The following is a 17413-nucleotide window of genomic DNA, read 5'->3' as shown; positions in this document are numbered from 1 at the left end:
TGACAGAAGCCTTGTGCAGGCGAGCGTTAGAATAAATGTCCAGCAGCTCCAAGGGAGTCGCTTTGATACCAGTAGAAACTGTATGTTGTAGAGTTCTTTGCATTGCATATGACCCTCTTTCTCAAACTAATGCACTAGATTAGATGTATAATCTATGACACAGCTGTAACTCTGTGTGTCTGCAGGCAGACAGGACAATCTACGACACCCCTCCAGACTCCAGTCCATGTTACTGTGGTGCTGCGCTCCTCTTCACGGCTATCTAACGGTCCTCTCAGGTGTCATAAATAATAAAACAACACCAAACCAGCCAAGCCTCCTCAAAAGGCTGGTCTAAACAAGGGGGGGCGTTTAGGGATAAATAGTAGTAGATAAATAGAATATAAATAGGATCAAGTCATATGTAAATATGTATAATTCTACACAGAAAACACTGCAGAGTCTGTTCTTTCACTGACACATAATGAGAAGCTGTCTCTCCCTGTGTTACCTCCATAAACCTGCAGCAGTCAGACAGCAGAGAGCAGACAGGCAGCGCTGGGCTGTGAGGGGGGCAGCCGCCCTCTGCTGGCTGTCAGATACGCTGCACTGGGAAAGTGGCTGAGTCATTCCCTCCTATAAAGTCAAGTCTGGAAAAGAAATTGCAAAGCCAGGAAGGGCTGCAGAGGAACGGTAAGTATTATCAGTGGCTCATAGCAAAATAATGAGGAGCTCCTAAATGTGATCAGCATCAGTGTTATGAATGAAAATCTTTGTGTTAGTGCCACCGTAGGGTGCTGCACATCAACCATGAAGCATCAAGTGGTCATGATGGGGCAGGAGGTGGTAACTGCTCTGCTTCATCCTGTGATGGTTAAGATACCTACAAATAAACAGCAAGCCAGAGTCAACGTCCACGAGGTAATCAAAGCGCCAGACGTCGATTTAAGGCTGTAATTTGACCTGAACTGGGGTTGAGAGGATAAAGGACGTGGCTACTTTTCGTCAAGCGGGATAAAGGGACTAACGTGAGGGACAGATCCACTATAAGGACGAACAGACGAAGCAGAGCAGAGACACGAAGGACGACTGACACACATTCTGTTTTTAGCACAACAAATAACTTCATGCTTCATGATGGAGTTCAGGTGAGATGAGCTCATTACAGGCAGAGTTCATGTTCATACCTTAAAGGGGGGTGGCAGGGTGCAGGAGCAGGGCGGTGGTCCTCACCCTGGGAGGCAGAAGGTACAGGAGGGGGTGCAGGAGCTGGAGGGGGAGGAGGAGGAAAGTGGGAGGATGCAGGCGGGGTCGGTAGAGCTTCAGGTGTGTGCCTCTCCGGGGGTGTGGGAGGAGGAGTGGGGAACTCGGTGGCGTCGTGGAGATGAGGAGGGAGGGCAGGCGGGAAGTGGTACTCAGAGTTAGGAAGTGGGGGAGAGGCAGGGGCACGGTCACCCCTCTGTGCCGGCTCAGCGAGGGAGGGCCTGCAGGGGGGGGGGGACACAAAACATCAACAGACTGAAACAAGAAGGCCAAGTACGGAGATTTAAAAACCCCTGAGGACACACTCCAAAAGAACCACGACAGAAACTTACCTCCAAGCAGAGGCAGCGCTCGGCTCTGTGCCGGCACCTAAACCCAGTAACTCACTCCGACCATCCTAACAGAGCTTTGTCATATAAATCACATGGAGCTGAAACTGTCCTTGCATGACGGCCCATGTTTCTCCTGCCCACCCACCCTGCCCTGCGGTCTGAGGGTGTCTGGCTCCGTCATCGCCGGCCACCTGGTGGAGTGGATTTGGCCCTGCTCCAGCCCCGTCTTATCAGGAGTGGTAGGCTCTCTAATCTGACAGGCAATGGCGATGGACGCCCATGCAGCTGTTCGCCACTTGGGGCATGCCTCCTGTTTTAGCTCTAAAAATACCCTGAAGCCTCTTCTGCTGAGTGGAGCTTCACAATACCTCCATCAACTAAAGCACATTTGCAGCAACGAAGCATCAAGTCTGCTGAGCTGCACTTTCCAAACGTCCCTTCCACCTCATTTCAGACCGAACCTGAGCTGGTATTCGCCATCGCTCTCTCCAGTGAAGTCAGAACTTAATAACATTTAATGAGGGCGTGGGTTTTTCTTAAGGGCGTAGCAAGTTACAGTTTACATGTAACACTGGTCTGGTTTCTATCATCGTTATTAACGTGCAGAACTTTCTAATTGGTGCTGGATGGTTGTGTGAAGTGGAAAAATCCTACAATTCCACATATGAATTTTTATTTAGTCCCATTCCTCTCATTACAAATCCTCAATCAGTGACCTACAACAGCAGGCCAACGCTATACATGTGTCAGCGTCTGTGGCCAACTTGGCACATGCAGCCTGGAAATAGAAACAACCAAGTCACAGCATAGTCTGAGCAAACTGTCATAAGACTCACTGCTGCCTCCAAAGATGGACAAAAACAGCTTTGCAGCAGACAGAAAAGTAAATCAGGCTAACAGAGGAGAGATAATAACCCAGAAAGTGTGTTTACTGGTTCAGTAACGGAGATAACGTCAGCTGACCCGCTCAGGTTAACAGCTGGAGCTTTCCAACTTGGCCCCTCTTCCAGATATGATGTGTGCGACCTGACAGACTCTTTACTTCCATAACAGGGTGAAAGCAACAGGTCAGAGAGAGCACACGTGTTCTTTCTCAGCAGCACACTTCTGCTTCACTTCACTGTGGTTTTACAGTCCACATTAACACCTGGAGGCCGTCCAATCCTCCATTTTTTATGTGTGCAGGGGTTCCTCAGGGCCCCTCATTAGCACGTCCACACTCTACGGGGTCAGTGCAGCGATACATGCTCTTAACTTTCTATCAAAGTCCAGAGAACCAACCTGATTCTCTAAATCTTTGAGTAGTAAGTAAACTAAAGGGCCTGTACTGTATTCAAACCACACACACACACACACACACACACACACACACACTTACTGTAATCGATGGGAAACAGCTGGATGCCAAAACACCAGGCAGGGTGTTTAATGATAAACAGAGAGAGGTAAATAAAGCCAGCTGAAGGTTCTAAGAAAAGTCTTTTTGTAATGCTGTAATGATGGGAGGACCATTTCTGACCCTCAGCCAGCAGCGAGCTCATACTGCCCTCACACACACACACACACACACACACACACACACACACACACACACACACACACACACACACACACACACACACACACACTTTATGGTTTACAAACACACACTTTGTGAATAATCCACTAAAATGACTTGGGTTAAACGCCTGTTTAAAGGCTGTGTGTCGAGAGGCTGAGTAAATGGCAGACATGAGATTATCCATTTCACAGCAGCAAAGTCATATGAACCTTCAATCTCCATGGCAACCAGTCAGTCTATTTACAGTACAATGTGGGCTATAGCACATCCTACTTCCTTTTCACTTTAAAACGCGGATGGGAGCTATACTACATACCACACTGAGGAGTCACAGGCATTCCCAGAGTGGTTCAATGTTTTTGTTTTAATTAAATCTAGTTGTGTATCAATGTCACCCAGCAAGTCAGAGAGGAAAAGCTCACAGACAGCAGTTAATCATTAGCTTTACTACACGGAGATGTCTCGCCACACGTCAGTCAGGCAGCCTCCACATCCAGTCTGGGACGGAGGCACAACATGCTCCGACCTGTCACATTTTTTATAAGTGCAACATTCATTTCGCAAGTTTTGTTCTGTCTTTTTTCCGCCTTCTGCTCCTTCACCTCTCCGTTTGTCCCTCCCCTCCTCCCATCTGGTGCGGTCAGCAGAGGCAGAGCGTAATTAGCACTGGTTACCTACTGACCATCTGCTGCATCCACCTGGAGGGACTTAAACACCTACTGCAGACACACACAGGGGGAAAAACTAGGGCAGCTACTTCTCGTCTACTCACCCAGATTTCAGCCACGGAGGGATCCATCACACAGCTTCACAGACGGCTACAGTGAGTGATGGGAGTGAGTCCAAAACAACAGACGTCCCGGTGCGTCTCCCCTCGGTCTGTGACTCTGACTGACTCTGTCACACACACTCACATGCTCAAGTGTTTCCCTGAACTCTGGCTTTTGTTCCACTCTGTCTGGTCTGTGCAAATGACTTCAGGGGGGCTGAGCGCCTGCCCAAATTCCTCCCACTACAGGCTTCAGTTCACAAAGCCGCACAGACTGAGCAGGACTGACAGCTAGGACAGCCTCTGAGGGGCGGGGAATAAACCACATGTACACACACACACACACACACATCATCATCATCGCTGGCCATGCTGTGACATTTCTGTCCCTGCCTCATGTACACAAGTGTAACTTAATCTATTGATGAAACCTATATTGGAAATAGCACTGTCGCTCCTCCTGTCTCTGCTCTGAACAAACCTTTACGTCCCCGACAGCAGTGATGGGACAAGTGTTGTGACTGACAGGCAGCAAGTGCTGCTCTGGCATGTGGGATGGCTCGTGGGCATGCGGCAAACGGCAGCAGACAGTGGCAAACAGAGGAAAACCTAAAGCTGAGTGAAAAGACATCAGCAGCAATGATTTAATCCACTTCAAATACCCTTAAAGACATTTAAAACTTAGTAAATACGGGAACAATGTTACTGTAATACACATCCTTAAATGCAGAATGAACCCTCAGGTGACCTTTTCAGTAGAAGAAGACATACATGGAAAGTTAGTGTAGCTAAAGGCAATAAAATAAAATAAAATAAATACTGAATGCCCACATGCAGGTCAAACTAAAGCACACGCTGCTTTATTGCGTGTATTTAACTTAGACAGCAGGAAGGGTTCACTGCCATGACACCAGCCAGGACAAATCCTGAGACTCCTTCTCATTCATCCAATCAGACACCGTTAAACCGCCGCAGACAGCAACAGCCGCCCAGTCGCCCTCAAGCTGTCTGAAATCCAAACAAAGCCACCGAAGGGACTCATGGAAATCCATTTTAAATGTGCGACAGGCAGAGCTGCTGAGCTGTAAAGCACATGTCCTCCTGAGATTCCCCCTTTTACAGATAGGTTAGCTCCAATAAAGCGTCTCGGGAACATCAGCACTGTGATGGAAATGTTTCAGGAAAACTATCAGGTCTGAAAGGTCACACATGAATCTCTCTGATGCCTGGTTTCCTGTTGGACAACCAGCCAACCACAAAAGTAGTCTCCCTTAAACCTGTTGGTCCTGATGGTAAAAGGCTATAATCCATAGATCTTTAGTTGATTACTAGTTACTAGGAAGTGTTTAGTTTGATCCACGCTGAGTGAGCTCCGACAGAGAGCAGTTCCTTGGCAGCAGCCTAATAGGGAAACATTACCTCAAGGTAAAGTCGGCTTTCACTGGAAACTGAAGACTGATTCATAATGTGGGCCGTATGACACGGCAACAAACGATCTGTCACGCACATTAAACAGTAAAAGCAGCTGCTCTTGTTTGCTGTGTCTGTATTCTCACTGAAACACTGATTGGTATTGATTACGTATTAATCCTGTGGTTTAATAGAGACACTCACCCGCTGTCCTGGAGCTCCTCGGCAGGATCCTGGACAGCTTCTGCTCCAAGTGGCTGCTCAGGTGGGATCTGTTCCTCTGGCAGCTCACCGATCAGCTTCTTCTCTGCTCCTGGAGGCTCTGCTGTCGCCTTCGTTGGTTCTGGTTCTTCATTCTTCGCTGGTTCTGGAAACTCTGCTGTGCTTTCTGAGGGTTGTAGGAGCCCAGCTGGCTCCTCTACGATATCTACAGGAATAACTGGCTCCCCTTTTGGTTCTGGAGGCTCCTCTAGAGGCTCCTCTTCTGTCTTGGGTGGTTCTGGGGGCTCTACTTTTGTGCTCTGTGGGGGCTCTGGTGGCTTCTGTGCTGGTTCTAGGAGCTCTGCTGTCGTCTTTAAAGGCTCAGGGAGATCCACTGGCTTCTTGGGAGGCTTTAGAGGAGAGATCTCTGCAGACAGAGGGATCTCCTCCTGGGTCAGAGGAGCAGCTATCTCCTCAGTAGGAGTAAGAAACTCTTGTTGAGGAGACTCCAGGGACGGGAGGGGTCTGGAAAAACAATGGAAAGAGAAGAGGGGGTTGGGGGATTTGTTGTTTGGTTTACAGCACATGCACAAGGAATGACTGACAAATGACAAATGTGTGTGTTTGTGTGGGAACAGAGGCCTACAAGTGTGTGTGTGTGTGTGTGTTGTTGTTGTTGTGCTTGTGCTTGCTTTGTGTGGAGCCGTGTGAGAAAAGGCTCGTTCTTGCCCCGGAGAGCAGGACGATGTCACAGCTGATGTCATCCTTTGAATATAAAGAGCTGCATTACTTCCATTAGACTCCAACAGGCTCAGCCATCTGACCCGAGCTCCGGTCAACACAAAGTGCAGCTCTGTGCTTACCTCCTCATTCATATTCATTGTCACACTGCTCTCTGTAATATCACTCCAAACTAGTCCTGAGCTCGGTGTTACTGGACTGCTAAGCTGCAAAAAACGGCAGAAATCTATGAATATTAAACAACTAAGAGCACAGATTTACAACCCGTTTATTATCAGTATGAATGATGATATTCGTGTTACCCAGTTCATAATCCCTCAGTCGTGGTTCTGATTGTTGCAGCTGGGGAAACAAACCCAAAGCCTTTCTGTCTGTGAGTACATGATGTGTGACAGGAAGCTACGGTGCTACCATGTAGACATTTAATCGGCTTTAACATGGAGTTATCAGCGTGAGGTTTCATGTGAGCTCAACTGTAATAATGTCACACACACACGCATGTTTACCTCAATGTGCTCTCTTGTTTTCTCTGAGAATGGGATGCAGCTTCTTTCAGAGCTTTTATCCAGTTTGTGTCTGGTTCTTGGGCTGTTAGACCAGCAGCAGGACTCTCTGGTGTTGGTTCACCAGCAGAGACGCAGGCAGGAGCTCTCTCAGGTGAACTTACTTCACACTGGAGCTCAATAACACCTTGGGGCTCTGACAGCGACACCTGACCGTGTGGCTGCTCGGAGGAGGTCGATGAAAAAGCTTCTGGGATTGTGGGAACATCAGGAGTTATTTTATCTGTTGTGTCATTGTTGTTTTCTGTTGCCTTAGAAAGAACAACGCTGCCTTCAGAGTGACAAACAGAAGTCTCAGTGCTGCTGTGATACGCCCCGCCTTCACAGCGGTCTGAAACTTTAATTAATCCAGAGTCACTCCCAGTTAGATTTACGGCCCCCTGTTTTTCCTCTGCTTCGTTGTTTATTGCTTTTATCTCATTTCGTCCCTTCCCCTGGCTGCTAACTTTCCCTTCGTCCAAAGCTGCTTTATCTTCCTCTACATCAGGGCCTTTTACGGGCGTTTGTGTAATCGCGCTGCTCCGTGTGGCTGAAGTCATATCGGAGCCTTGGAGTTCAACAGGCTCACACACTGTATCACTGAAATCCTTTTCCACAGTTTCTGGTTGCCCAACAGGATCTGGCAGACTGCTGGATCTTTCTTTATGAATCTCTTCCGCCTGGTTTGCACTTGGAATAACTCGAGCGTGAATGTCATGACCATCTGTGCTGACCTTTGATGGAACAGAGATTCGGAAAGGTGAAGTCTCGTGTTCCTGTGATGCAGACTCAACAGAAACAGCAGTGTTCTTTGAGGTCTCAGGTTTTCCACTTTGGTTTTGACAGGCAGCTGATAGGTCGCTTTTCTGCTGACCTTTACCGCCCAGATCACTCACAAACTCTGTGTCTGGCATTAAATCAGTATTTGACCCAACTACCCCAAACCTGGGGCTTATTTCCTCATCCCTCCCCTGTGTTGTCTCAGCAACATGCCAGCAGGCCGTTACTATCCTCATGTCATTTCTCTCGGCCGCCCTTCCACTCGCATTTAAATCACCGCCAAGGTGAGAAGGCACATAAACCCCGTCAGCCCTCGGTGCAGCCTGTTCTCCCTCTGCCCCGCCTTTCTCCGGACCCATCGCTCCTTCACTGCCTCTGCTGTCATCACCTGTCAACTCATCCCTGCTTCCTGACTGACACAAACTCCCAAATGAGCCGTCTCCCTCCTCTGCTACCCCTTCTACCCCTGGAGCCAGTGCTCGTGTCTGCCTGACCTGACTGTTAGTCTTTTCTCCCCCCTCTGGGCAGCCACCTGACAACTGCTCTGTGGGATGTCTGGATCCCAGACGCTGCTGCTGTTGCTCCTGTTGCCGAGCAAAACAGTTTGGATGTGACGTGGACTGTGATTGGCCGAGAGCTGCACTGAAATCTGGTGCCGTGTCCCCGTCAGAGCTGCGTTCCAGCGTTGCTGTCGGAGTTTGGCGTAAACTGTGGTCATAAACAGTCTGAGGTTTACTACCAGACTCTAGCTCAGCACTCGGCGTGTCCTCAGACGACCCTGCAGGTCTGTCGGGAGATAAGGAAGAAGTCTCTGTTTTGCTCGTAGATGTAATGCTGCTCTTCCTTTCTGCCTCTTCTTTTACATCCTTTACTGGTGCTACGGTCTTTTGCACTTTATGTTTATGTGGCTGCAGGTCTCCAGTTTCCTCTACAGCCTCTTTATCAGGCTCATTACTCTGTTGTGGTGTTGTGCCTGTCTTTCCTGTCTGCAGCATGCTGCTGTCTGCCGTTTCCTCCTGATTGTCCTTTCTTGCCTCTTTAACTTGTTTCTTTTCCTCATTAAACAGCACGGAGGAGCTCCGATCTCCCATTTTGTGTGTCTCTTTCATATCGTCTTGTTTAATTTCATCATAAGCCTCACTGATAGGCAGGTCTGAGCTGAGTGGGCAGCTGACATTAATGAGGTCATCCTTAATGGATGCTTCACAAATAACAGGTTTTATGCCAATGGAGTCTGGCTCAGTGTGAGAACTGATATTATCAGATCCACCATTTGCTAGAACATCCACAGCACCAGGAGGCTGAGATGGAGGAGACAGACTGTCCTCTTGCAACAATGGACCATTTATATTGTTAATCGCAGACTCCACAGCTTCATGTCTTTCCTCCGAAGTGTCCTCGCCTTTAACACTGACCTCAGCTTTAACACTGACCTCAGCTTTAACACTGACCTCACCTTTAACACTGACCTCTCCTTGTTCCAGATCCTCCTCTAAACACATCTGTGTCATGTCCCTGCTCCTGCTGCCTTCCACCTCTCCAGAGACTTTAATGCTGTCACCATCAGCACTGCGGTTATCTGTCTGCTCAGGAAGAGAGATATCACAGTCACTAATGAACTCCAAGTGACTCAACATTGGTCCGGGAGGCTGCAGCACAAAAGCAGGTTTACTGGCACACTGCTCGATAACAGGAATGGACTGATCTGAAGCCGTCACTTCTGAAGTCACTGATTCATCCTTCGTCAGATCAGCGGTGTTAATTACTGAGCCCTCACTTGCCTTCGTGGGAACTGTGGTAATTAGTCCACAAGGAGGGGTCTGATCTAACTGGGTGGGGGGCTGCTTAGTGGGGTCAGTGGTCTGAAGAGAGGCCGTGCAGGTCAAAGTCACAGTTTCAGGCTTTGAATTGGGGTCAAGGTCAGTAGAGAGCTGCTCGACAGGTGAGTCAGCGGAGACATCACTTACAGGCTTACAGGTAACATCATCAGCTGGAAGCACAGAAGACGAGGAGAGAGGATGTCGGTTACCTTCTTTGTCTTCAAGAATGACATCACTTATCAAAGGTGACTCCTGAGGATGACCGGTCCTGACCGGAGCATGAGGCTCAGCGTGTAACTCATCTGCCTCTTTCTCCTTCGACAGAGACAGACTCACAGCATCCTCCTCTGTTTCTGCCTCTGACTGCTTCGTCACCTTTGCGGACACCTGTTCAGCTGGAGGATGATCAGCCTCAGAGGTGGCACTTCCTGCCGTCTGCCAAAGGTCACGACATTCTTCATTACCAGTCTGATTTTTCTCAGCGGGACATGGAAGCTGTTTCGAGCAGGATTCAGACACCAACTGTAAATCCACGTTTCCGTTACCTGACTGATCTACGCTGATGTTCTCCTCAGCACCTTTAGTCCCCATTTCTCCTTTATCCAACGGGACATCTTTCTTTGGATTTGCTAAGTCATCTGAGCCCCGTGTTGCTGCATTTGTGAGGATCTCTGGCTTCTTCGAGCTGAGGAAGTCTGGGAAGGTGTAGCTGGCCTCGACAACAGGATGGTGTAAACTCTCATGTACAGTCAGAGGAGGCAAAGAGGCACAGTCCATAACCGGCACCGACATGTTCCTGAGATCCACGGTGGGAGTGCCCTTTTGTTTCACAGTGTCTGCAAAGTGAACTCTGTTGTTGCGTCCACTGCTGCCACAAACGAGCACAGCCACTCCAGACATATTGGGGCTGCCACCGTCGCTCTGGCTCTGGGCTCCAACTTCAAACTCTGTTGGGCTACTTTCAGCTTGAACCTGTTGATTGCTGCTTGCTTGATGCTCGACTGGGATTTGTTGTGAAGTAGTTAAAGGCTGAGGTGAGATAGAAGACAGGCGGACTTGGCTGCAGTTTCTCTCTGTCTCTGTGATGGATGACTCCTCACAAGTGTGTCCCGAAGACAGCGCTTCCTCTGAAATCCAGTTCTGTGTGAGTTCAGCCCTTACCCCTCCGTTTGTATTGCTGGAGCTCTGCTCAGGGGGAGTTGGGAAGGGTGAAATTGCTGCGCAATGCTCCTCGAGGCAGGGGTGAGAGAGACGGTCCTGTTCGGTGCAGACGCTCTCGGTGATGGAGGCACTCCGGCTCTGAGGGTTCAGCTGTGACTCGGCAACATCGCTGGGCGGACACGTCTCCGTCTCAGCTGATGACACCCCACCAGCAGAGCCTTCTGGCTGGCTGAATGAACTGTGCTCTCTAGCCAGCCCTCCTTTCTCTCCCACCTCCTCTCCTCCTCCTCCTCCTCCTCCCTCTCCTGCTCCCTCCAATCCCGCAGCACTGTAATCCTGACAATCAGGACCAGTGAGCAGCCCAGGGGGAGAAGTGTTGATCTGGACTTCAAGCAGGACCGGCTCCTTTTCTCTGGCTCCCTCTTCTGCTGGTGAGATCTCGGTGTCTGGACTGAGAGCCGGTGTCTCTCTCTGTCCCTTCGTTTCAGCCTCAGCCGAGTTATGTGGCATTTTGCTGCTGCAGCTTTCCTCAGATGCAGCCTGTCCCTCTTTGGCTGAGAATGCAAGTGAGCATTTTCCCTGTGAACAGATTAATGCGAGCTGAGGAGGGCTGTCCAGGAGCCCTTCTTTCTCTCCGTCTGCAGAGCCCAGGCACTTTTCTTTTCCTCCTGAATCTCGCTCTCTTACAGCTTTCTCACTCTCTGCGATCGCTACAGTAGCTGCTCTCTCCTGTGAATCACGCCTCACGCTTTCTCCCTCTCTCTTGCTTTCTATCACTTCTGGCATCGTGGGTGTTGTCAGTGGCAACGCAGCTACCACCACTAAAGCCTCTTCAAGGGCACTCTGAACGCCGCTCTCTCCCACACAAGTTCGGCTGTGGGAGAGCGGGCTGTGATTCTCCCGTGTGAGCATCACTGCCTGTGAGGTAACTACGGCCTCTTGTGTTTGTGCATCTGATCTCGTATCAGTGGAGGCAACTGAACTGATGGCTGTAGTTTGGACATATGTCACAGGTGTACTTTGGTTGCTGCTGACACCAGCGGCAGCACGTTGCTCCCGCTGAGGGCTATCGTCTGAGCAGAGATTCATCCCACATGGAGTATCCATGCTGTCGTGGTTATCTGAGTGACGAGGCTGTGAGAGAGCCTGGACGGACTCAGGTGACCAGGCAGAGCCAGTAAGATGATCCTGCCTGTTATGGGAGGATGATAGTCGGGGGCTGGAGCTGGGCTCTCCCCCGGGACTCAGCTGCTGTTGCTTGTAGTCAAACTCATTTCCAGGCTGTTCCCCACAAATCGCAGCCTGAGCGTCTGCCTGTGACGCTGATTCTACATTTGTCTTTGAATCTGTGTGATTTCCTGCACGTGTGGGGGCCTGTAAATCACCTTCAAGCTGCACTGTTGTGTTTTCTTTCTGTTCGGTCTCTACGTTCTTCTCCACCTTTTTCTTTTTCCTCTGTTTCTTCTTTTCCTTCCTCTTTGCCTTCGTGTCCTGCTCAGCCTGTTTGTCACCTGGTGCTCTCGTCCTTTTGGCCGCGTTCGACTCCTGATCCTCTGATAATAAAACTTCCTCCTTTAAAAGAAGATTACTGCTCCCCAACGTTTCATCAGCTGACGCTTTCTTTCCACTTCCAACCATACAAACATTAATATTGGACTCGTGACTATAATTTTCATTATTTATGTCTACAGTCTCTGTTATTGCCTCTGTGCCTTTCTCCCTAATCACTCTATTACAATCTAGAGTGCCTTTTCCCTCAGCGGCTGCTTTAGAATCAGCATGTTCCTCTCTCAGATCATCTCTCAGCTCATTAAATGCAAAACCTTTTTGGGTTTCTTTAAATGAATCTAATTGTGCATGCGTGGGTGTTTTCTTCTGCTCATCCGTGTCTTTTTCCGGTTTAATCCCTGGACATGTATCCCGGCTCTGTGGTGCTTTTATTTCCCTCTCTGCCTCTGCTGCCCCAGCACTATTCTCAGTGCCCAGTATGTAATCCCTGAAACTAAACACAACCGTGTCCCTCTGGCTGTTTGCTGCCTCACTGTTTCCGTGTGTGCTCTTGTTTCCATGGCCCCCGTTGCTATGTCCTGGCTGGACTACGATTGGAAGCAGTGGCGATGACTCATTGGACATATTAACCATCACTTCTCCAGTTTTCTTCCCTTCGTCGTGAACCGTCTCAGGAGTGGCGCTGGGGGCCTCTGTGGAATCAAGTATCCCCAGCGAGGCCATTTGCTCCTCACATTCCTGGAAGGCCTCTTGGAGCTCCCTGTCGAGGAGCACGGACGGGGGGGTCAGGGGTCGGACTTCCGGGTGAGCTGTGGCGGCGGGCCAAGGTGAGCGCTCGGCGTCTGTGAGAAGTGGGTCGCTGTCGTGGGGCCTGAGACGAGGGCAGGGCGACAGAGTTAAGAGTCCGGACTGGCAGGCAGGCAGGCAGCTGGTCATGCCGAGCAGAGGCCCATGCTCACTGCACCGCACCGTACGCACACATGACACACAGCTGTACTCAGGCTGCCTTCTCTCAAATGTGCATTCCAGATAAACCAACTGTTTGTGAGCATGTGCTTGTTAATGAGCATGCAGGTCAGTTCATACCCAGTGAAACACGGCGGCGTTACTCCGAGTAGCACTGATTCACTTTTTAAGATTTATTGATATTACGTCCCTCAGGGCGAGGCTGCAGAGTTCATCCTGGAACACAAACCTTTTGTCCCTTGTGAAATAAATTACATGTGTGTGCTAATCTGCACTCCTCCAGGTTGAATGGAGCCTCATGCTGCACACTGAGTGTAAGAAGTGTTAATTATTGTACCACTGTTGAGATGTTTTGATCAGAAGGGGATTTTCCCACCTTACTAAATAAAGTTAAAATAAAGTTGTATTTTTTTCTATTTTATTCTTTTCTGTGTTTTCTAACTGTACAATAAAGTTAAGAATAAAAAGTAGTTTCATTAAAATAATTCGAATGTTAATTATGTTTTTATTTTTATGCTAACTTTGAAAGTCTGTATTCTGTATACTGAGCCATACGGTCTATTCCAGCATCCTGACCGCTGTAGTGACTAATCTGGGTTTATTCTACAACACAGTTTTTATGTTGGGGTTTGTAATAATTCAACTGTAGCTGTACATGCTACATGAACCATGATATATAAATGATTAAAGACTTCTTATTATTCCCTTAAGAAAAAGGAGATGGTAATAAATCAGGTCACCAGATAAAAAACATTAACCATGATCATCTCTGAGCAACCAGAACCAATACGGTCTCATAAATCAGACAGGAAGCAGCCACATGTCCCTGTGAAACAGTCACAGCGAGCGTCTTAATGTCACGGTGCTCTTTAACGGTTAATATAACTTTGTGCCATTCAGTTGTACTTGCTGAGTCACTGCTGAGCCACTAGCCGGCAGTGCAGGTAACAGCAGAGGGGCCGAATTAATCTTTAAGCCCCACTGAGTGAACGGGTCCACCCACATTATCTAGTCAGAAGATAAACTCCAGCTCCTGTGATCAGCCTCACACAGGACCACATATCAAGTCCTGGTTTTATTATACGAGTCCTGATTCAGATGTAAATAAATTAAGAATCAACCAAGCATACGTTAGATTGGTTAATACAGCCTTACATGATAAAGGTTCTACTGTGGACACGACCTCTGACCTGACAGCATGTTGCCCCCCCCCCTGCCTGTATCTGATCCACTTGACACTCCCTGCTAAAGGGCAGAGCAGCGAAACACCTTAAGTGTGTTCAGCTGGCAGGTTTAGCTGCAGCCTGCTGCACAGATCTGAGGTGGGACAGACTCCTGGTTCTCTGTCCTCTGTAGTTTGAGGACTTCAAAGAAAGTATCTGTTTTACCTTACACGTTCACGTCCAGCAGTAACAATCACACTACTGCAATGAATCAAGAGCACGTTAAAGCCTCAGACAGAGTAGTGCAATTAGCCTCAGCACTCAAACAAAAGCAGAAAGGCAGGAAACAGTCTGCAGATAATTCACCACAGAGACCAGAACTCAAGCCAAGCCTGCTTAGTCACACAGCAGCCAAGCAGCCATGTCCATCACACTCCAAGATAAGTTAGAGACAGTCAGTCGTCCTATTGCTCCACTCCATGCTGCCCGGTGTCACTCTTTATCACCCCGGCTACCACTCAGGACCGCCCTCCCTCCGCTGACGGCCCGCTAGCCCCCATCATGCCGCCCCTGCGTGGTACCTCGTGTCTAGAACCACCAGTGGACAGCTGACGTCCATGTGATGCTGCAGGCCGACCAGCAGGGGGTTCACCTGCCCACCTGAGCTAGTGTGAGCTCTGCACACACACACACACACACACACACACAAAGACACACACACACACACACACACACAGACACACACACACACACACACACACACACACACACACACACACACACACACACACACACACACACAGTCCCACCAAGACCGTCAACAGGACAGAAACAGGTGCAGAAGATGGATGGAAGGTTTCCAGATTGAAAAAGCTGCAGATTTATCAGGGAATGAGTTTGTCTGACACATTTCTGACTAATTCCCTATAAACAAAATATTTTATTTTCTTAAACAGAGTTCAGCACTGAAACAAATCAGTTAATCTGCTTCATCCAGACGGTGTGGGCTGATGATCCTGGTCTATTTTAAACGAGTGAGAAGAGCAGGGACACAAACTCAAATGTAGGAATCTCCCATGTGAAGTGCAGGCCTCTAAAACTAGTCATGTGTGTGTTTGGTGTTTAGAGGGGACTAGTTATTGTCTGTCTAACACAGACAATGTAAGAATACCTACTGCTTTTACTTTGCCTGTTGTGTTTCTTCAGGAAGTACAAAAGATGCAAACGTGATTATTAACATGAGTCACTGTTGGAGCCTCCAAAAGCCAAGAAAGAACCAGTTTTTCTGCTTTCTGTGATGTCAAGTCACGGTTTTATCTTGACATTATGACCATAACCATAACTTTGATAGTTTCCTCATGTAGATTTGAGTGTGTGTGTGAGCCCTGGACTCACCCCAGCGAGGACTCCCAGATGTTAAACTCACTGCTGAAGTCTAAACTGGGCAGCAGGTCGTGAGGAAACTCCAGCTCGTCCTTGTCGTCCTGGTCTGCAGAGCTGCTCTCCTCCACCCCGGTGATGACGGAGACGTCTGGGAGCACCGGGGGAGGCAGAGGACTCTGCTGGCTGGTCGAGGCTTCGGTCAGCGGCGCTCTGTGGCCTCTCTGGGTCAAACTGTCGGCGTGGGCTTCAGCCTGTGGGACAGTCAAACAGAGTGAGCTTCACGCTGGAGCCTCTGCTGCACTAAATGAAAGAGAGTGAACTTCGACAAGCGTGAGCATGTTGGAGGCAAACATGAAAACATGTAATGATTTAAAGCTCAAAGCCAAACAATAACTCCACCCATGTGTTAGAACATTAACTCAAGTGTTGTTTGTATAGTCATGAATAGGCTGGCTGCAATATTCACTTCCACTCCAGCACCTTATCTTTGTCTCGCACTTGGTTTTTCTTTTGAACTAGTGCTGAGATTAAAATTATAGCCTCGAATGTGTGTCGGGCTCAGTGCATGAGTTTAATACCTGCAGCTTCACAGAGCTACTATCCTCAAAGAAAATAACATGTGATCAAGATTAGGTAATCAGACTATAAAAAAAATACAAGAGGGTCCTCGCAGCACAACTATAATGAACTGTAAATATAGAGATGGGTTATAGTTACATTGTCAAAGATCACTTTTCACTCTTAAAATGAGCCAATTTTAAATAATGAAACTTTTTTTTCCTGAAGTTAACTCATGAAAAGCGTCTGACTGCAGGGTTTCTTAGAAAAATGCTCCACATTGTGATGAAAAAGAACCACGATGAGTAAAAAACATCCTGAAAATATCATCATCACTTCCACAAAAGAAAGTTTTATTTTACATTGAAAAAGCTTTAAAAAACTTCAAATGTATTCAGATTAGATGACATTATTTTATAATCCAGTGGATTAAACAACTAATTACTTTACACTGACTGTGTTTCAAAGTAATCTGCCCCCAAAAGAGAAGGCAGTTTATTAAATTAACCTGAAGGTCACTACAGTCTGGTGTTTTCCACCTTAGAAACACGTCAGAGGAAGAACATCATTATTGTCCCAGGGCGTCACAAGCAGAACAGACCGAATGATTAAAGACAAACCCGTCTTACAGGACTGTGAGACATCACACAGGGGGTTTAATCAGCATGCAGAGCAAATAGTCTCTAATGCTTTTCTTTATCTTGAGTAAATACTTAAAACGTACCACGATCACGACAACAACCTGAAAAGAGAATCTCAGCTGAAGGCAGCACATGGAGCTCCAGGCCCCGGCTGTCTCTCCTGTCTGTCCCACCACAGACCACAACACCGGCTGTGGCATCATGTTGCAGCAACACTCATCTGTGGGCGCGCTGTGATGGGATTCCTCCCTCATAGTGTGCAGAGGAGACAGTTTCCATCATTTCACCCTCTCAGATACAAACTGAGGTGTGCAGGTGCAGACAAACAAGGACAAGCAGATATAATGCAGCCCTGTGTGAGCTGCTTCTGACACAGAGATCCGTTATAAGCAAATCAGGAGGCAAGTTGATTCAACAGAGTGAGCACAGGAGGCCACAACACGGCCGTGGTAATGTTCTCCATCACTGAGGAGCAGAATTTAATCTGTCCATTCAGTTTTTATGGAGCAGGAGAAGACAGCATGGCTGCATTTAGCTTTTACTGTTTGTTTTACTAATTAAACTTATTATTATATTAATCCAGCAAAAATCAACTTGAATCTAACTTTTAAAAACTCAAATGTTGTACTGCTCC

General features: G+C 48.1%; 4 protein-coding genes across 10 annotated transcripts in view; 1 reads left to right on the top strand and 3 right to left on the bottom strand.

Moving 5' to 3' along the window:
* mgme1 (mitochondrial genome maintenance exonuclease 1) overlaps positions 1–17413 on the top strand; it is a 278413-nt gene that overhangs the window by 157847 nt on the left and 103153 nt on the right. The window lies entirely within an intron of this gene.
* Positions 1–17413, bottom strand: part of tacc2 (transforming, acidic coiled-coil containing protein 2) — a 42906-nt gene that overhangs the window by 20758 nt on the left and 4735 nt on the right. For 4 of the 7 annotated variants that reach the window (XM_070841640.1, XM_070841641.1, XM_070841642.1 and 1 more), the window contains exons 1-3: positions 6763–7508; positions 5519–6040; positions 1167–1463 (exon numbers count right to left, since the gene is read on the bottom strand). In XM_070841640.1, coding sequence (XP_070697741.1) covers positions 1167–1463; positions 5519–6040; positions 6763–7358 — 1415 coding nt within the window. In that variant the 5' untranslated portion in view covers positions 7359–7508. Of the gene's footprint in view, positions 1–1166; positions 1464–5518; positions 6041–6762; positions 7509–15592; positions 15832–17413 lie in introns of those variants that run through there. The other 3 variants (XM_070841645.1, XM_070841646.1, XM_070841644.1) reach the window with 2 other exon arrangements.
* On the bottom strand, positions 8039–13004 carry LOC139210720 (mucin-4-like). The gene is made up of 4 exons (XM_070840853.1): positions 12573–13004; positions 9546–12131; positions 8994–9161; positions 8039–8266 (listed from the first exon to the last, which is right to left on the bottom strand). The coding sequence occupies exons 1-4, from the start codon at positions 13002–13004 to the stop codon at positions 8039–8041; spliced, it is 3414 nt and encodes a 1137-aa protein (XP_070696954.1).
* tmem63ba (transmembrane protein 63Ba) overlaps positions 10308–17413 on the bottom strand; it is a 44242-nt gene continuing 37136 nt past the window's right edge. The window contains exon 25 of the transcript XR_011585281.1: positions 10308–10317. The gene's annotated coding sequence lies outside the window, so the exon portion shown is untranslated. The remainder of the gene's footprint in view (positions 10318–17413) is intronic.

Source organism: Pempheris klunzingeri, chromosome 12 (assembly GCF_042242105.1).
Source record: "Pempheris klunzingeri isolate RE-2024b chromosome 12, fPemKlu1.hap1, whole genome shotgun sequence".
NCBI lineage: Eukaryota > Metazoa > Chordata > Actinopteri > Acropomatiformes > Pempheridae > Pempheris > Pempheris klunzingeri.
This window is presented reverse-complemented; position numbering and strand designations above follow the sequence as displayed.